General features: G+C 43.4%; 1 protein-coding gene across 9 annotated transcripts in view; it reads left to right on the plus strand.

The window, feature by feature from the left end:
- The window catches only part of SLC1A2 (solute carrier family 1 member 2), a 172,658-nt gene that overhangs the window by 41,482 nt on the left and 113,837 nt on the right, over nt 1–17,339 (plus strand). Inside the window, exon 1 of one of the 9 annotated variants that reach the window (XM_063670980.1) lies at nt 2,097–2,427. The exons of the other annotated variants lie outside the window; for them this stretch is intronic. Within the exon in view, the coding sequence (XP_063527050.1) occupies nt 2,396–2,427 (32 nt within the window). The 5' untranslated portion in view covers nt 2,097–2,395. Of the gene's footprint in view, nt 1–2,096; nt 2,428–17,339 lie in introns of those variants that run through there. 9 annotated transcript variants of the gene reach the window in all.

Below are 17,339 nucleotides of genomic sequence, written 5' to 3' on the forward strand. Positions count from 1 at the left end.
GAGGAATTTTTTTTTTTTTTTGAGACTGAGTCTCGCTCTGTTGCCCAAGCTGGAATGCAGTGGCGTGATCTCAGCTCACTGCAAGCTCTGCCTCCTGGGTTCAAGTGATTCTCCTGCCTCAGCCTCCCATGTAGCTGGGACTACAGGCACCTGCCACCACGCCCAGCTAATTTTTGTATTTTTAGCAGAGACAGGGTTTCACCATGTTGGCCAGGCTGGGCTTGAACTCCTGAGCTCAAGTGATCCACCCACCTTGGCCTCCCAAAGTGCTGGGATTACAGGCGTGAGCCACCGCACCCGGCCTTAGGAGGAATGTTAAAACTTATGATTTGTCCTTTTGGAAATATCATGTATCTTCTTCCTATGAATTGGATTCATGATGTTCCGTTATAAGTTAGCTAAACAAAGATTTCACTGGTCTAGTTGCCCCTGTGACCCATCTTGAAGAAGCACTCTATGGAATGATGGGCAATCAAACACAAGAGGATCAGGAAGAAACAAAATAGGTTTAACAGAATCTCTGTAATAGTGAAAACATTGAGAGGTTGACAAGGACCACAGGGAAAGGACAGTATGAAATAAATTGCAAGTAAAGGTCCAACAAGTGGTGGGTGATTCAGTGAAAAGACAGCAATGCAGAGTGGTTACCACAGGCCTTATAGGAACATGGAGCTGAGTTTGATTCCATTTCTTAGTTGCTATGTCATCTTGCACAAGTTGTTCCATTTTTCTGAGCCTCAGTATCTTCATCTGTAAAATGGGCATGTTATCATACCTGCTTCATAATGTTGTTGTGGGAATCTAACCAATCATGTAAGTACAGATATAGTTACTGTTTGTTGGCTTTGTGCAGGGTACTGTATTTTTACAATTTCATCATCATTTTCTTCATTGTCACTTCACTCAGTGGAAGGGGACTATGTGATAAGAGATCAGTACTCACTGTTGCAGAACATGAAATCATCATAGTTGTGTGTTTCTGGGAAAGACAATAAATTAAAAGGTGCAATATGACACATACGAGAAATACATACTCCCCTTTGTTTTCCTGAAGTACAAAGTAGGATCAGGTTGGAATTTCCCACCTGTCTTCTGAGGCAAACAAGAGCAGTTTGGGGGCCTCGCTGAGACAGGGTAGGCATGAGTGGACAGGTTGTGGCTTGCACTTTAATGTCCCTCTAATGTTTTTAAAATTGACAGCTATTGATCATTCTACATGAAGATTATTTTGGCTGTTCTTGGTGGGACTCAAACTCAAAGGGAAAGAAGGGGTGATCTTTATGGGTAAGGCAACTGGGATGTCTAGGGATTCAGCAGGCTTTGGATACAGTGGACCGAGGGCTGAAACGCTATCTAGACTTTGCTCCTCTCCCCATCTTTCGGCTGGGTTTTCTTCTGAGTTGTCGTCCTTTCTGGCAATGATGGGTTTTGGCAGCTCAAGGCTTACAGTGTCCTCAGAGCAAATGATTTCAGCAATGGAAAGTGCCTCTTTTCTGATACTTCCAGGACGAGGCCCAGAGAAGAGTCTCCTTGGCTGGGCTTCAGCCACACCCATTCTTGGGCTGACCACTGTAGGAAAGGATTGCTCTGATTGGCCAGTCTGGATCACTGTGTGATGATGATCACACGATGGGATGACATGGAAAAGGTGGCTGCCCAAAGAGCTGCCCGAATGATGAAAATAAGAGAAAAGAAGCAAAGGGATGAAAGGGGTAAAATATATGTGGCTACTGCAAACTCTTAAAAAATCTCATAATTGAGTAACTTACACCTGAGCTCTGTAATACTTCATTCCAACTTAGTTTGTCAAAGTGTTTTCTTTTCTTTTCCTTCTCTTTTCTTCTACCTCCATCCCCACGTACATGTAATTTTGTCAAATGTTGTATTCTATCGCCTGAAACTTTAGCAGTCGCTGTGAATCCTGTTTCTTTAAGCCCAGGGTGTCATGAGGAGCATAACAGCCATCCAGTGCAGCTTGGCTTCTCCCTACAGATTCTAAAAATACCCAGAGGCACTCAAAACAAACAGCGAAGCACTGAGGCACTGCCCGTGCAGACACCCACACACTCGCCTCTTTAAATTGCCTTAGTGCTGTCACTATAGGGAGAGCCAGCAACTCACGCAGCCCTTTTATTTATTTATTTTGTTTTTATTTCTATACCTCTTTCTGCAGAAGAGATGAGGGGTTCCTGATGGAACAGAATTGATTGGAAGAAAGGGAAAGAGGGAGACAAACAGCAAAAGTGTTTGCACTGTCTTTTTGCAGCTCGCTGTAGACCTGAACTAAGATGTATCAAGAGATCAGACCAATCCAGGGAGTAGCACAGATTAGCTGGGATTTAAAATAAAACTCTTTAACAAGAGATCACCTAGAATAACTCTCACATATGCATCCATGAAGAGGCCCAAGGACCACATTCGGAGAAGGTTAGTGCTCACAATTACCAGGGCTACAACCTGGCTTATTTTTCAAAAGCAAAGCAAAAGCCAAGACCTTTTCCATGGAATCTTTAGGTGGAGTAGAACCACCCAGAGCATCAGGGTGTTCTTATGTCAAGGAGGTGTTTCATTTCACAGGACTGCGGAGCCGAGGGTATTGGCGTTGCATGCTGTGCATCTACAGTTTGGGAACTTGCTTAATGTTGGTTGTCTTATCAAACCAGCGAGCTCTTGGGTTTTTCAAAAGCAGGCTGAGGGATTAAATGATAAAATCAGATGGATTATGAAAATATGGGAATCATGGGAATCATAACAGGTATGACCTTTTATGGATTGCCTGGGACAATCAGGTGTCTGCTTAACATAATGAACCTGACCCAGTATCAGCGTGCAAGTAAAGTCTTTGCGGTTGGTGGTTAAATGGAATTTATTACATATTGTTAGTGATAATCATGGAAAGGAGAATTTAAAAAGGCCATAGTTTCTAACCAACTCCGGGGATGTCTGGATGACATTTGTTTTGGCTGTTGGGATTTGCCACGTGAGTAATAGATTGTTCTCAGATCAAGCTTTCAGTTGGCCGATTTATGGCAGGATCCTGGGATTTAAATTAAAAAGTTAAGCCTTAAGGATAAGCATAAGTAAGTTCTTGGGACAGAATATGCTTAGCATTGTTTCCATCCATAAGTGAGTGGAGGAAGCCTGCGTGCCCCGGACATATGCTTTTCACTGGGAAAGGCGATCAAATGTCTCTCTTCCTCTCTCCCTAGACTGATTCTCATGGAGAGTCCTTGGCATGTTCTCAAGCCTGAAGCAAAGGCTTCTAAGCTCCCAAATTGCTAGGTGATCTCTCCCAAGGAATATGTCTGAGGCACGGGTGCCATGCTCTTTGTGGGTGGGAGTTTGCTTACCCAGGATTTTATGTCTGGCTTAAAAAAAAATCCGTACTGCCTATTGAAATTGCATTGTCTAAATGTGGCAAAGGATTTGCAATAGTTTTGTGAATCAGGGCAGTCTAAAAATTTTATTAGTAATAACAGTAGAAGCAGCAACAACAAAGGCTGGCATTTACATAGACTTTCTATGTGCCGGGCACTGCCCTCTGTGTCACATTTTTTTTTTTTTTTTGAGACAGAGTTTTGCTCTTGTTGCCCAGGCTGGAGTGCAATGGCACGATCTCGTCTCACTGCAACCTCCACCTCCCAGCTTCAAGCGGTTCTCCTGCCTCAGCCTCCTGAGTAGCTGGGATTACAGTCATGGCACCACCACGCCTGGCTAATTTTGTATTTTTAGTAGAGACGGGGTTTCTCCATGTTGGCCAGGCTGGTCTCGAACTCCTGATCTCAGGTGATCCATCCCCCTCGACCTCCCAAAGTGCTGGGATTATAGGCATGAGTCACTGCGCCTGGCCATGTGTCACAAATTTTAATGCATTTAATTCACAGACAATGGAGCTTCAGACTTACCCCTCCATCTTCTCCTTCCCCTTCCATGAGCCACATTTAGCCGCATTGGCTATGCATCCTTGCCAATCTGGCCAGGTATTGCCAACTTTAACTGCATCCTTATAGACAACTATTCATAGAGCTTAATTGAAGAGAACCGCAGGTTATATATTGGCCTGGAGACACTCTTGCCTGTCACACTCTTGTTGCTTTTGTGAGCAGTACGTTTGAGGCACAAGACTTATCAATCCAATTGAGAGTTTCAATTACAGGCAGACTTATTTTTTCACCCTGTCCTTCTTGTCTCCAATGCATTGGAAAGGTTCTTAATCTTATACTAGGTGGTTCTTTGTTTTCATGAAAAAGGGCAGTGGATTTTTAGTTATTCCTAAAGACACAAATTGCTGATGTGAATAAGGGTGAGTGCTTTCAGAGATAAAGATTCTAACAAATCAGTGCAGGTTTGTGACAATTTTAAACTGCTTCAGACCAGCTAGCATCAATATTTTTTCTTGGTATTTCTTCTGTTTTTGTTGAACGATGTCTACTATGCAGCCACAAGCTAATATTGCTGTCTTCCCAGGAGGCAGGGCCCTGGTGTCTTGGGTATCATCACCCAAACAACGTTTTAGAATAATCAGTCCCTAAAGTAATGCTTTGCAAAGGCATCAAGCCACTGTGATTTGAGCCTGGGCTTTAGGATCTGGGGGTTTTGCCTTTTTCTAAATTTGCATATTGCTTTTCCCTTTCAGAATTTGGAGTTAGTAACTGTGGAAGGGCTTTTGGGATGGGAGGCAGTGGTGGTGCTGATTATGTTTCCAAGTGTAAAACCAATCAGCTGGGCTTGGATTTCTGGGAGCTTATGTGGTTCTGTATGGCTTTATTCTTCTGGCTGAAACTACTAAAGGAACCTCCAAGTTCCCGCACAATGCTCCTTCCATTTGCCATGTGCAAGTGTTTTTATTTATCAATGGCCAGTTAGTGAAATAGATTGTGAATCTGTGTTTCTTAAAGAAAAGCCAACACTGGGATAAAGAAAAAGAATGCTTGCAATTTTCTAGATAAGTTAGAACATGTCGGTATGTAAGATGAGAAAACAAAACAAAAACGATTCTTTTTGTTTAGGGTCTGAATTATCTGGATTTGACAAATATGACAGGCAAAATCAACTGAATAATCAGCATGAATATGCCTATTCAGGCCTATCTTTGCAGCTTACCTTTTAGGGGTTGTTGGGAGGTTCCTTTCTTGGTATCTACTTGATGATTTTTTTTCATCTTGTGAGTCTTCCTTGGAAATAGAATGAATGAAGAGAGCACAGAACTCGGCCATCAGGGATGTGTGGGCTTAAGTTCTGACACAGCCGCTTAGCTCTCTGGTGCTGGACGAGTTCCTTAGCCTTTCTGAGCCTCAGTTATCTCACGAAAATAGAGTTAATCATCATCCCCCTTTGGTAACGAACAGATGGAATGATGGGTGTAGAGCATCTGTTACACAGTGCATGCTCTGTGGCATTCATCTGGCTGACCTGCAGCCCACTCTCTGAGTTGAGAACAAACCAGGGATGATTTGACAGAGATAGCCAGTCCAATATTGGTTGAAACAAGAAAGTTTGAACACGAAAAAGATGCCTACAGTCTCTTGAGACACGTGGTTTCCATTCTCTGTCCCAACTTTACTGCTGACTTGCTGTGCATCCTTGGGAAGTTGCTTAACCCCTCTGACCTTCAATTTCCTGAACTGTGAGATGGGAATAATATTAATGGCTCCTTCTTCCTAAGGGTGTAGTGAGCGCTAAATGAGTTAATGGGGATAGGGTGTTTACGTCAGTGCCCCGCACATTGGAAGGGGGGACATACACCTATTTCTGCTTTACCATTCTGCCTGTCAGCCATTCTGATCTTCATGAAGACACTTGGCCTGCTCATTCCTCAGTGGTTATAGTACCAGCTGCATTTCTGGAAGCTCACTCCTGGCTACAAAATGACCTTCAACCTCCAAGTGATCCAGGCTTTTCCTAGCAGCTGCCATCAACGTGCGGGGGTTGAGGAAATTTGTCAAATAGCGACATTGAGGATATGAGTCAAAGAGAGGGAGAGATGATAGATTCATATCTTGAAGCATGTGGAAGTAATCTGGTTTCTGTTTTTGCTTTTTTTTTCTGAAGCAGATCCAGGTGTCTAAATGTAACCATTGCCGGCTTTAAAAAAAATTATTATTCACAATTGAAAACAGATTTAATGTTAAATCAAGATGGGTAATTATTCACATACATAAGTGGAAACAGGATAATTTGGTTACAATTATAAAGATAAACATGTTGGTTTATAACCTGAGAATGGCAGTGGCTTTGATCCTTTTTTCATTTATATTTTTTGTCTTTTGAAAATTTTTAAAAATTTCAGACAATTTTAGACTTATAGAAGAATTGGAAAAATAATACATAGAGTTCCCACATTCTCCTCACTCAGCTTCCTTTAATGGTATCATATTACATAACCATAGAGCATTGATCGAAACTAAGAAATTAACTTTGCAACAATTGCTAGAATTTACTTGGATTTCATGTTTTTCCAATAATGTTCTCTCTCTGTTCTAGGATCCAATCCAGGGTCCTGCACTGCATTTAGTTGTCATGTCTCTGTAGCTTCCTCCCATCTGAGATAGTTCCTCAGTCTTTCCATGTCTTTTCATGATCTTGACACTTTCAAAGAGGACTGATAAGGGTTTTCTTTTTTATTAGAATACCTCTCAATCTGGGATTGTCTAATATTTTCTCCATTTTTAGCTTTTAATTGACTGCACTAAACATACTTTACTGTTCAGGCCAAGGATCCAGTGACAAATAGGAGTTTTTAGGCCTAATAAATTGTCTAGATATTTCTGAGACTAGCCTGGCTGGTTATTACTGATACTGGAGGTTAGGAGTATGGACTGTGGAGCCAGACAGCCTGGATTGCGCTTCGGGCTCTGTGACTTACCTGCTGTGTGACTTTGCAAATGTTACTTGACTTCTCTGTGCCTTGATGTCCTGGTCTACCGATTGGGGATAAGAATAGAATCAATTTCTTAGGGTCACGGTGAAGATCAGGTGGAAGTATGAAGTGTGTAGAACAGTTTTTCACAGGTGGTGATCACTCAGTCTGTCTTAGCTTTTACCATTGCTCACCCTCCTCTGTAGCCCTCCTCATCCCACTCCAGGCCCAGTGGCCTGCTGATGCCACTGCCCGGGTCTGCAAGTACTTGTGTGGCTCTGACCAGAGTGATGACTTTGCAGCAGGGCCCTGGGGTTTTTAGACATGGTTCTCATGGCCCAACTGAAATAGCCACCTCGACTGGAGGGCCCAAAGCTTGGATGCTAGTACCACACGGGGGTTCCATCTCCAGGGCCTCCTGCTGTGCTCAGCTCACCAGCCACCCACATCCTGCAACCTGCACCTGCAGTCGTGAGATCTACTCAGAAATTGCCCCAGGCCCCCTTCTTCTACTCTGCTTTACTGACCACTTTGTTCTGGGGGTTTTTGTCCTCTCACCTGTGTCTCCTCTCTTCCCCTTGTTCCTCTGAATTCACGTGAAGTGGGGAACCACGATGATAACACATTCAGCTTCTCTGAAAGGACTGACTGGGTTTGCTTCTCAGCCATAATTCAGCTTCAATCTGTGCTTCAATGTCTTGGTATCTAAAAGAGGATGATCATAGTAATAATAAGTATCATTAAATGTAATGAGGTTTTATTCTCTGCAGGGCACTACTTTGTTATTTTTATTATTTTTTTGTTATACAATTTTTATCTGAAAAATCCATGTCACACAAACAGTCATACAGTAAGTCCTCACTTAATGTTCAAAATAGGTTCTTGAAAACTGCATTTTTAAAAAAATGAAACAATGTTGCTATATGCCATTCAAATACCTTTTGTTTGTATCAATTAAACTATGGTAAAATTTGTTGTCTTAAGCAATATGTTGCTTCACTTACAGTTACAGCTTCCAAGAACCTGTCAACATTAAGAACTGACTATACACATATATGATTTATATAGGTATGTGTATGTGTATCACCTTACACATTGATATATATAGATATATCTTAATGATACAGTCCCAGCAGGCTCCCTACTAAGCATAAGACAAAATTATAAGATAATAGTTATTAAAAAATAAGATAATAGATGGCTTAATATTTGCTTAGCAATGTTCTAAGCTCATTAATGACACAGGGCATTTAAAAAAAATCTAGAAGGTGAGTAGACACTTTTAACCAGTGGTGTCCAACCAACCCTTTGAATGAGAGGACTTTTTTGCTTATCTGTGGCGCAAATATCATGAAAACCATATACGAACCCTTTTTCTTTTTAGCTCATCAGCTATCATTAGTGTTAGTGTATTTTATGTGTGGCCCAAGACAATGTTTCTTCTTCCAATATGGCCGGGGAAGTCAAAAGGTTGGACACTCGTTCTTTAAATTGGGGGTTTGTCTACTGTCTCATCTATCTTCAAATTGAAGGTCTCTTTTCTTTGCTCCAGACAGGTGACCAGATCCAGGGAGGCCAGGTCTCTGTAGTTCTCCAACACCACATCGCTATTTAAATTCTGCTGGGCAGGGTCCAGGCATTTCCACTCTTCTGGAGAGAATTCTGTGGCCACATCTCTGAATGTTAAGAGTTCCATTTCTCGGCTTCAGGGGTGTCCTGGAGTCTTAGCTATAAATCATTCAATGCCAGCAGGTCCCAGAGCGAGGGAGGCTATGGCAGAATCACCTAGGCCTCCCAGAGCAGAGGACACAGGGCAGTGAAGCCCAACCTGCAGGGCACTACTTTAAATGTCACCTCTGTTATTTTATTTAATCTTCATCACAAATGTATGACATATCTATTAACATGATCCCACTTCACAGATGAAGAAGCTGAGAAACACAGAGTTTAAGTAACTTGCTCAAGATCACACAGCTAAGACATGGAGGAGTCAGCATTCAAACTCAACCTGGCTTTGGAGCCGACGTTCTTAGGTACTACATGTGAGGGTTAAATAAGGTAATCTGCATGGAGTACTTAGCAAAGTGCCTGGCTCAGAGTTAATACTTTGAACTTGAGCTATATTAATCTCATGATCTGATTTCTGTTTCCTCTGCCTCCTGGTTTATATGAATCTGGGATGCTGTGTTAATCATTGACCCAGTGCTCTGTATCATGGCAATGGCTCCTTACCCAGTTCTCAGACAAGTATGCCCCTTGGCCACGCTGCATTAGCCCTACCACTCCTGCCCAGCAGATGGGGCACCCACAGCCCCTCACCTTGTTGCAGCACAGCCTGCAGCCCTCTCCCTGTTTCACATCTACTCATTTTCTGGGGTCTTTCCTGGGTTCCCACTTAGTTTCACCTTGTACCTCAACCTTTGTTTCTGCTTCTCTCACCCTTGTTTCTACCTTCTGCTCTCACCCACAGCCTGGCCTCAGCCCCTCCCTCGACCAGCTGCTCCCCAGCCCTTTGCTTGGTTCCTGGGACCTGTTGTTTGGCACAGTCTAGGGGCAGAAGATCATGACTGGCATCCCTACTGGGTTTGTCCCACTCATGAGGGGGCCCAACCCGGCTGTGGAAACAGCAGCACTTGGTCATGGGTCTTGAGGTCTGAAAGAAGGTGTTGAAAGGAGAAAGGAGCTGAAAGGACAGCTGCTCCTGTAGAACGGACAGTGAGCAGGAGCAGGGGTGGCCACCATCTCACACGCCCTTGCCTCTTCCTGTGACTGGGCCGTGCTCCTCCAGGCTCTATCAAGTCACCATCTCTGAGAGAAGGTGCCCCAGTGCCCCACACATGGCTCAGGCCCTGCTCTGGTGGGTCTCAGTGCTTCTGAAATGTGGATCCCTGGGTTATACATAGACCTGAATCTCTGATCATGCTGTGAGCAGTGGGCAGAAGCCAGATGCCCCAGCCAGGCTGCCTGGGCTTGCATCCCAAACTACCATGTGCTAAACAAGTTCGAGCAAGTTACCCAAATCCTCTGTGCCTCAGTTTCCCCATCTGTAAAATGAAGATCCTTAAAAATACCAACCTCACAAACTTATTTTAAGGATTAAATGAATTAATCTAAATGAAGGGCTTAGAATGGTTCCTGTTGAAAAATAGTTATTGATTATAATTCTGAGTTATTGATTATAATTACAAGAATTATTGATTTTAATCATTGGTTGTAGGTTCTTACTTTGAGTTATTGATTACAATTTATTATTGTTTATAAGTGCTATTGATTATAATTATAACCTACTGTAATTGCCTTGGTGATAATTATTGCTACAATAATGTTATTGATTATAATTCTTACTATGACTGAGAATTTCTTGAGGCCACCCAAAGCATCATACTCATATTTGTGGCTGGTCCTATGCTAGGTCCTTCCTGGTTATTGAGAATAAGTTTGCAATAATCACCTGTGAAGTTGAGGATAAATATCTCAAATAAATTGTATGGAGTGTGTACTTGGGAGATACTAAAAGAGTAGGAAAAGTTAATAATCTAGCTTTGGGAGTTGTCATGTGGCTAAATGCCCAGTCCCCAGAGCCACCAAAGCAGGAGAGAGGCGACCAATACACATGGTGACACCATAAGAGAGCATAGCAGAATGAAGCCGTCAGCTGGGTGGCATGAGTTGCTGATGAAGGCTCTGTAAGTGAGGAGGGTCTGGGTCCAGCTGAAAAATGAGTGAAAGATGCATCTGATCCTAAGAGACAAGAGAGGCCAAGGGGCAGCCTTGTAGTTTCTCTTTACCAGGCATACTTCCTTCCGTTGCCCTCTCCATCCCTTCTCTGCTTTCTGTCCAAGTCACCTCTTTGTTTACTCCCTTCTGTCCTACATTGCACCCCTTTTGGTAGTTGCAGACAGTGGTGAAGGCACCATGACTGATGGGGGAGCCAGCTGCTGGGCCAGACCCCAAGGCTTCTTCATGCATTGTCTAGGAGTATTAGTGGCTCCAGAACTCTCAGCCTACTATCACTTTGTTTTGCATTTGCTTTTCCAGTTGAAACAATTTTAGACCTGTAGCCTGGTTGAGTGAATTTGAAGATCAGGTAGAATAGTGCTTCTTACTGAAACTCTCATGTGTTTAAGAATCACCTAGGATTCTGTTAGAAATGTGGTTTCTCATTCTGCAGGTCTGGGTGGGGCCTGGGGTTCTGCATTTGTATGGGGCTCCTAGGTGAAGTGGATGGTTGCTTGGGTGCACTCTGAGTAGCAAGAAGTCAGCCTGTTAATTCAGCTAATTGCACTTCTGACTATTCAGCAAAGAAGCAAAACTATGAAAGTCTCTCAAGTATCGTTGCAGATGTTGCCTACTCCTAAAAACATTAAATGAGGTTACAGAGTCTCCCTTTGCAAAGATCTCAAGGCATCATGGGTGTGTTCCCACCCCTGGTGGTACTAAGGGAAACGAAGTCACAGGTTCAGGTTTCAATTCTCAGGGGACCCATCAGCTTCACTTTGCTCCACTGTTGTAGACTGCCCAGTAGCCATTGGCCACAAAAGTCATTGTAGTTGACAGATGGTGGCAGGGGGATGAAGAGTAAGAACAATCAGTAAAACCTGAGAGAGGAGGTTCTGAGGGTCCAGCTGGACCATGGTGGATACTTGCCTATGTCACTAGGAAGGGAGGGAATGAGGATTGGAGCCGAGTTGGTGCCGTATCAAAGTCATGAGGGGAGCTCATAAACAAGAGGCAAATGAAACAATGGGAAGCAAGGAAATGGCGCTCGCGTTTGGAGTTTCAACAGTGGGTGAGACAAAGTGGGTTGCTTTAGGATGAATGAGGCAAAGAGTTCTCACTGAGGGTAGCCACCTGGCCTACAGGTGCTGGACCAATGTGAACACAGGTGAGTCAACTCCACCCATCGTCTCTGCAAGAAAACAGCTCAAAACTCACCCCATGAATGAGAGAGGAAGATGCCACCCTTTGGGACTGTCTGTACCCTGGCAGAAATGGAATGATTTATCCAAATAAGCAAGGCAAGTTTTCATATATTTCATGTATTCTTGCATATATCTTAGCCATCTTTTCTTTCCCTGGGCCACTCAGCATGTGCAGCTCATGCTTTTCTTGGCCTGGGAGGTCATGGAAATTCTACCCGGCTGCTGCAATGCTGGGGAGGGATACTCAGCAATGGGGATTTCACTTCCTGCCCATCCAGTTCTTCTTCCAGACACTGCCTCCAGTGAGACAGCCTCTCACATAAGATGGAAAGAGTTCTCACCTCTTCCTGCACCTGCTCTCATTCCCCCCACTGAGCCCTCCTCTCCACTCTTAGCTCTGGGTGGGAGCTACTCTCTACCGCTCATGAAACCAGAGTACACCTTATAACACTCACTCTGTTCTTTGGGCTTCTCCTCCAACCCATATGTACCCTCTGTCAGGCTGCTGAGTATTTGCTAAGACCCTAGTCTTCTTTTCTCTTGGTGAGACACAGTTACCCAAAGTCACCACTGTCCTTGTTCACTTGAGAGCTGAAGTAACTTAGGTAGTTATTTCAGAAGAAAGAATTTGACTCCTTCTTTGAGGAGGCTTAGCCCGGCACTGACAATGTACCACCACTAAAGGTACCTAGGAAGAGGTGGAGGAATATTCTGTGATCACTCCTGCCTCATCACTTTCCCTAAAGAGAGTGAGCTCTGGAATCATATAAACCTAGCCTCAGTTCTTAGAGGATCACAAGCTTGACCTTCAGCAAGGCCAAGCCTGTTTCTTCAACTGAAGAATGAGGTGATTAACACTATTTCCACATCAAGGTGTTGTGCAGGTTAAATTGGATGCTCTGTATAAAGCCCTTGCCTGGCTGATGGTTTAAGTGCATCATAAGGATTAACAATTATTGTTACTGACGACTGTGCTACAGCCTGTTGCAGGGTCGCGTATACTTTTCCCTTCATGCCTTTGCCCATGCTGTTCTGCCTGAATCATCCTCCCTCTTCACCCCCACCCAATTTTGTGGGTCTGGTAAGTTTTACTTTACCTTATCCCAAATTCTTGATTTCTGACAACCAGATACTTTATTCCTATATGGACTGTTTCTTACTTGACTGGCTAGGGGTCCTTATATTAGGATTTTTGTTAGCATTAGTTATATATTTGAGTTACTGCCATGCTATCCTGCCCCAGCTCCTGCCTGAATACATACACCTTGTCATCTGGGCTGACGATGATGATCAGTTCTTAGAGGGCAAGGTCAGCGTTGTGCCACTTGCAAGGCAGAGCATAGGAGGCAGTCAATAAAAATTCAGAATAAATGTATTGAATCTTGAAGTAGAAATTCCAAGTTCTTTTTAGGGATGTATATGTGGCTGTGTCATTCTCTGGTAGGTGTGACGATCTCATGTTTGGGACAATGCTTTGGTAAGCATCAACAAAATGTCAGACCGTTTAGCTTCTTTATCCCTAAGGCCCCATGGCTTTTTATTTCCAACCTCCAGCATGAGTTTCCATTCATTCTTTACACATTTTGTTTTGCTTCAGTTTGGGAGTGGGAGAGAGCCTCAAGGCATCTGGTAGGGAACCTGGTAAGCTGATTCTAGCGTGAGGATGGAAACCTACAACACAATCAGACCTCATGAGTGATGCTGAAATATAACTTGTAATTTTTATACTGAAAGTGTTCAATCTCTCACCTTCCCTCACCTCGAGTTACATGACAAAAGACCCTTTTTATTACTTTTGTCTCTAAAGCCCCCAGTCTCTGGGAAGGTGGTGGGGGAAAAAGTCTATTCTGGGATGTGTTATTTTTGCTGCCCACATATTATCCACTCCAGAGCAGCACTTGATGTTTTAAGACCAGGGAGAAGACTCGGGAAGGGAAAGCAAGCAGCATATGTAGTATGCGCTCTCCCAGACTTGTGCTTTTCTATAATGTTAAAGTCTTCTCTCTAGGCAGTGATTTGAAGTGGAGCTTAATTAAAATCAGGCAAGAAGTGTAGAAATGGAACATTAAAAATAGAAAGGTACAGGAATGGCACTGTCCATCCCCACCCCTGTCATAATGTCAGTGGCAGGGCTCTACGCTTCATGTTGCTTCTCCAAGTGGTGCTAGACAAGACCTCTGTCCTCATCTGCTTTCCTACACAAAATGGCATATCCCAGGGCAAGCTGGCATGCTTTGGGAGCCAAAGACATGTCAGGGACATCATGGCTGGGCCTGAATCTACCCCAGCTGATAGCTTATGTGTATGCACCATTGTTCTCTGTATTTCAGTGTGAGGCAACTAAGCAAGCCTGCAGAGCTAGGAAAAATAAAACAGGACAAGAATAAACATCTCTGACTTAAAATATTCATGACAACCCTTGCTGCTCCTTAGAACAGTTGTTTAGTAGAGTGGGAAAAGCAAGGCTACATGAGCTTGATAGATTACTCAACTGGACCTTACTTTCTTTATGTGTGGAATGGATATCAAAATGCCTACCATATAGATTTGATGATAATCAATAATAATGTCAGCCATAATTGATTGAGCATGACTGCAGGCCAAGCATTTTTTGAAAGTCTTTAGGAGGTAGGAACTATGATTATCCCCATTTTGCAGACCAGGAAAGAGAAGCTCAGGGAGGTTTAGTGACTTTTCCAAAATCACACAGCTAGGAAGTGGTAAAGCAGGACTCAGACCTGCAGCTGGCAAGCTGTAAATTCTGTGTTGTCAGTAGCTCCACCATACCTGAGTAAAGATCCAGGGAAATCATACAGCTTTACTCAAAGTGTGAAATGAATGTTCTGATGAATTGAAAGATGATTTAAGGGGGCACATGAGATGATTGGGGGTGCATTGATGAGGGATTAAGTTATGTCCTATCATGGGGTGAGAAAATTATTCCTTTTTAAATTCTTTTTCAATCTTTCTGAGTATGACAAGGATTAAACTTTGATTAGGTGGTGTCATGCCGTCAACACTGTCTAATACTTTTTAACTTCCATTTTTAACAAAGAGAGAGCAGATAGCAGAGGCTTAGCAGACAATAATATCTAGCTAGAATTCAATAAAAAATGGTTTTATGTCATATTCATTTTCACTTCTGCCCTCTATTAATGGCAGGTGATACTGGATTTTTATTGATGGTAGTGATGTAAAATTTTGTCTTAGAATACACTTACTGGAGTACAGAGAATCAGTCAGTGTTCAACACTATTACAGAAATAATACTAGAGGTGGTGTTCACATAGGGCAAAAATAGCAGAAGCTGAACATGAATGACTCAAGCATGAGAAATGCTGTGATAGCCTGTGAGCAGTTTTCAGCTGATGGTAGCACGTGGATCATAATAAACATCAAGGACAGAGTAAAGGAAAAATGTAACTCTCTCTTCTGATCTCTTAATAGGAGAAAAGAAATGAGCTGTTTATGAACTAGATGAAACAGTCTTTCCTCTGAAATTTTGGGTATGAATTTAGCCTGTTCTGAAGGCTGATGGGTAAAGCAGGGGTTCGGGAAAATGGAGTTTGCTTTGGTCTTCATTGACCCATAGAAGCTGAGTGCTGGGGATGGAACTTAAGCTTGGGATCAGATCCTGTGTTAGACACATGAGGGTCCAGATGCAGAAGGCATTTCCCCCAAGGTCACCCTGGCTGAGAGCAACTGCAGTGTGAATAATTATTTCATCCATTTCTGGGTCAAGTTCCTCATCTTGAGTCTCTTTTTCCCACAACAGCCACCAGGCATGAACTGGCCCATGGTAAAACCCAGATGGCTCAGGGTCAAATCTACCAGTTATTGTAGGTGCTCACCAGTGCCCTGGCACTGCACAAAGCACCATGCATTACAAAGAAACTCCACAAAGAGAAGGAAGTAAATAACTGTCTCCAAACTCAAGGAGCTGACAGGGTTATGCTATATGATTTTTACCCTTAGATGAGTATCATTTGGGAGGTAAGTAGCAAGTCTGCTATAATAGAATCAGTTAGGAAGGTCCTCCCAGGAGTGAGAAGCCCTGTATTAGTCAGCTTTGACCAGGTTCTGCTTTAGTAACAACCACTCCCATGTTTCAGTGATTTCCAACAACAAAATTTGTTTTTTGTGTCTGTTACACATTGGTTGCAGGCCAACTGCACGCATTTACCATACCTTCTTCATCTGGAACCCAAGCTGAAGAAGCAGCCAGGGCCATGCCTCTCTTAGACCAGAGGGGAAAAGAGCAATAGCAGAACCATGGGGAAGTTCCTAATGCTGCTACTTGGAAGTGGCATGTGTTACTTCTGTTCTGTGTTGGTTTGGGTTCCTAAGAGCAGATTTTAGGACACGGCTTCAAACTCATACAGATTATTAGAGAGATATAGGAAACACCAGTTGGGGAATGGAGAAATGAGACAAGGAAGGCAGTCGGGAGAACATGTGTTATCAAGCTAGCTACCACCGTGGGCAACTCCAGTTCAGTCCCATGGAGAAATTCTGGAAAACAGGGCAAATCGTGTGCCTTAGAATTACCCTCCTGAGGAACAAGGGAGCTGGTATATTTACACAACCAAACCTTCCAGACATGGGCTGAAGGCTAATCCTGAGGAGTTTTAATTTCCCAGCACTTCCAGCCTGTGTGTACACACACAGAGTAGCCTTCTAGCTTCCGAGAAAGCACTCAGACAAAGAGATAGATGCTAGCAGTTGCAAGTTGGCTGGAGTGCATTAGAAGGACAGGGAGGAGGGACATGGGTGGGGCACTGAGAGCATCTGAGACATGCTCACATTTCTTTGTCCAAAGGAATTCACGTGGCAAAGGACATCTTCAGGGATAGAGAAGTGTAATCCTCCCACAGAGGTGCAGCAATACTTGAGAATCAAAACAGGCCCTGAGCCCTGATTCATAAGTGTAATAAACTCTAGTTGACACAGTAAATGTAATAGATGGTTAACTGAGAGCTACCATCCAGACCAGGGTGTTTTGACCTCAGTACTATTGACATTTGGGGCTGGCTAATTCTTTGCTGTGGAGGACTGTTTTATGCATTATAGCATGTTTAGCAGCATTCCTGGCCTCTACCCACTTGGTGCCTCCCTCCCCTCACCTCATAATTGTGACAACCAAACATGTCTCCAGGTGTTGCCAAGTGTTCCTGGGGGGAAAGGTCACCTCTGTAGAGAGCCGCTGATGTAGACCACATATGCATTGCTAATTCCCAAGGAACTGAAATAAATTGTGGATGCCTGGATGGAGGTGCGCACAGCCTGATGGGAGAGACAGACAGGCAGACATATAAACTGTAATGACCAGTCCACCCTGGGTAACAACAATTTGAATTACGTAAAGAAAACAGAAATAGTTCAGGAGTGGTAAACATCACTTTTGTTGCAGGCTGGGGATGATCAGGGAAGGCTTTGCAGAGACAGAGACAGCAGAGCAGGGTTTTAAAGGATGAAGAGGAGTTTTTCAGATGAGTGATCCCACGTGTAGAAGTTAATGTTTCTGCTTGGAAATGGTGTGTGTTACTTTGGTTCAGTGT

The sequence above is a fragment of the Pongo pygmaeus genome, chromosome 9 (assembly GCF_028885625.2).
Source record: "Pongo pygmaeus isolate AG05252 chromosome 9, NHGRI_mPonPyg2-v2.0_pri, whole genome shotgun sequence".
NCBI classification, from domain to species: Eukaryota; Metazoa; Chordata; class Mammalia; order Primates; family Hominidae; genus Pongo; species Pongo pygmaeus.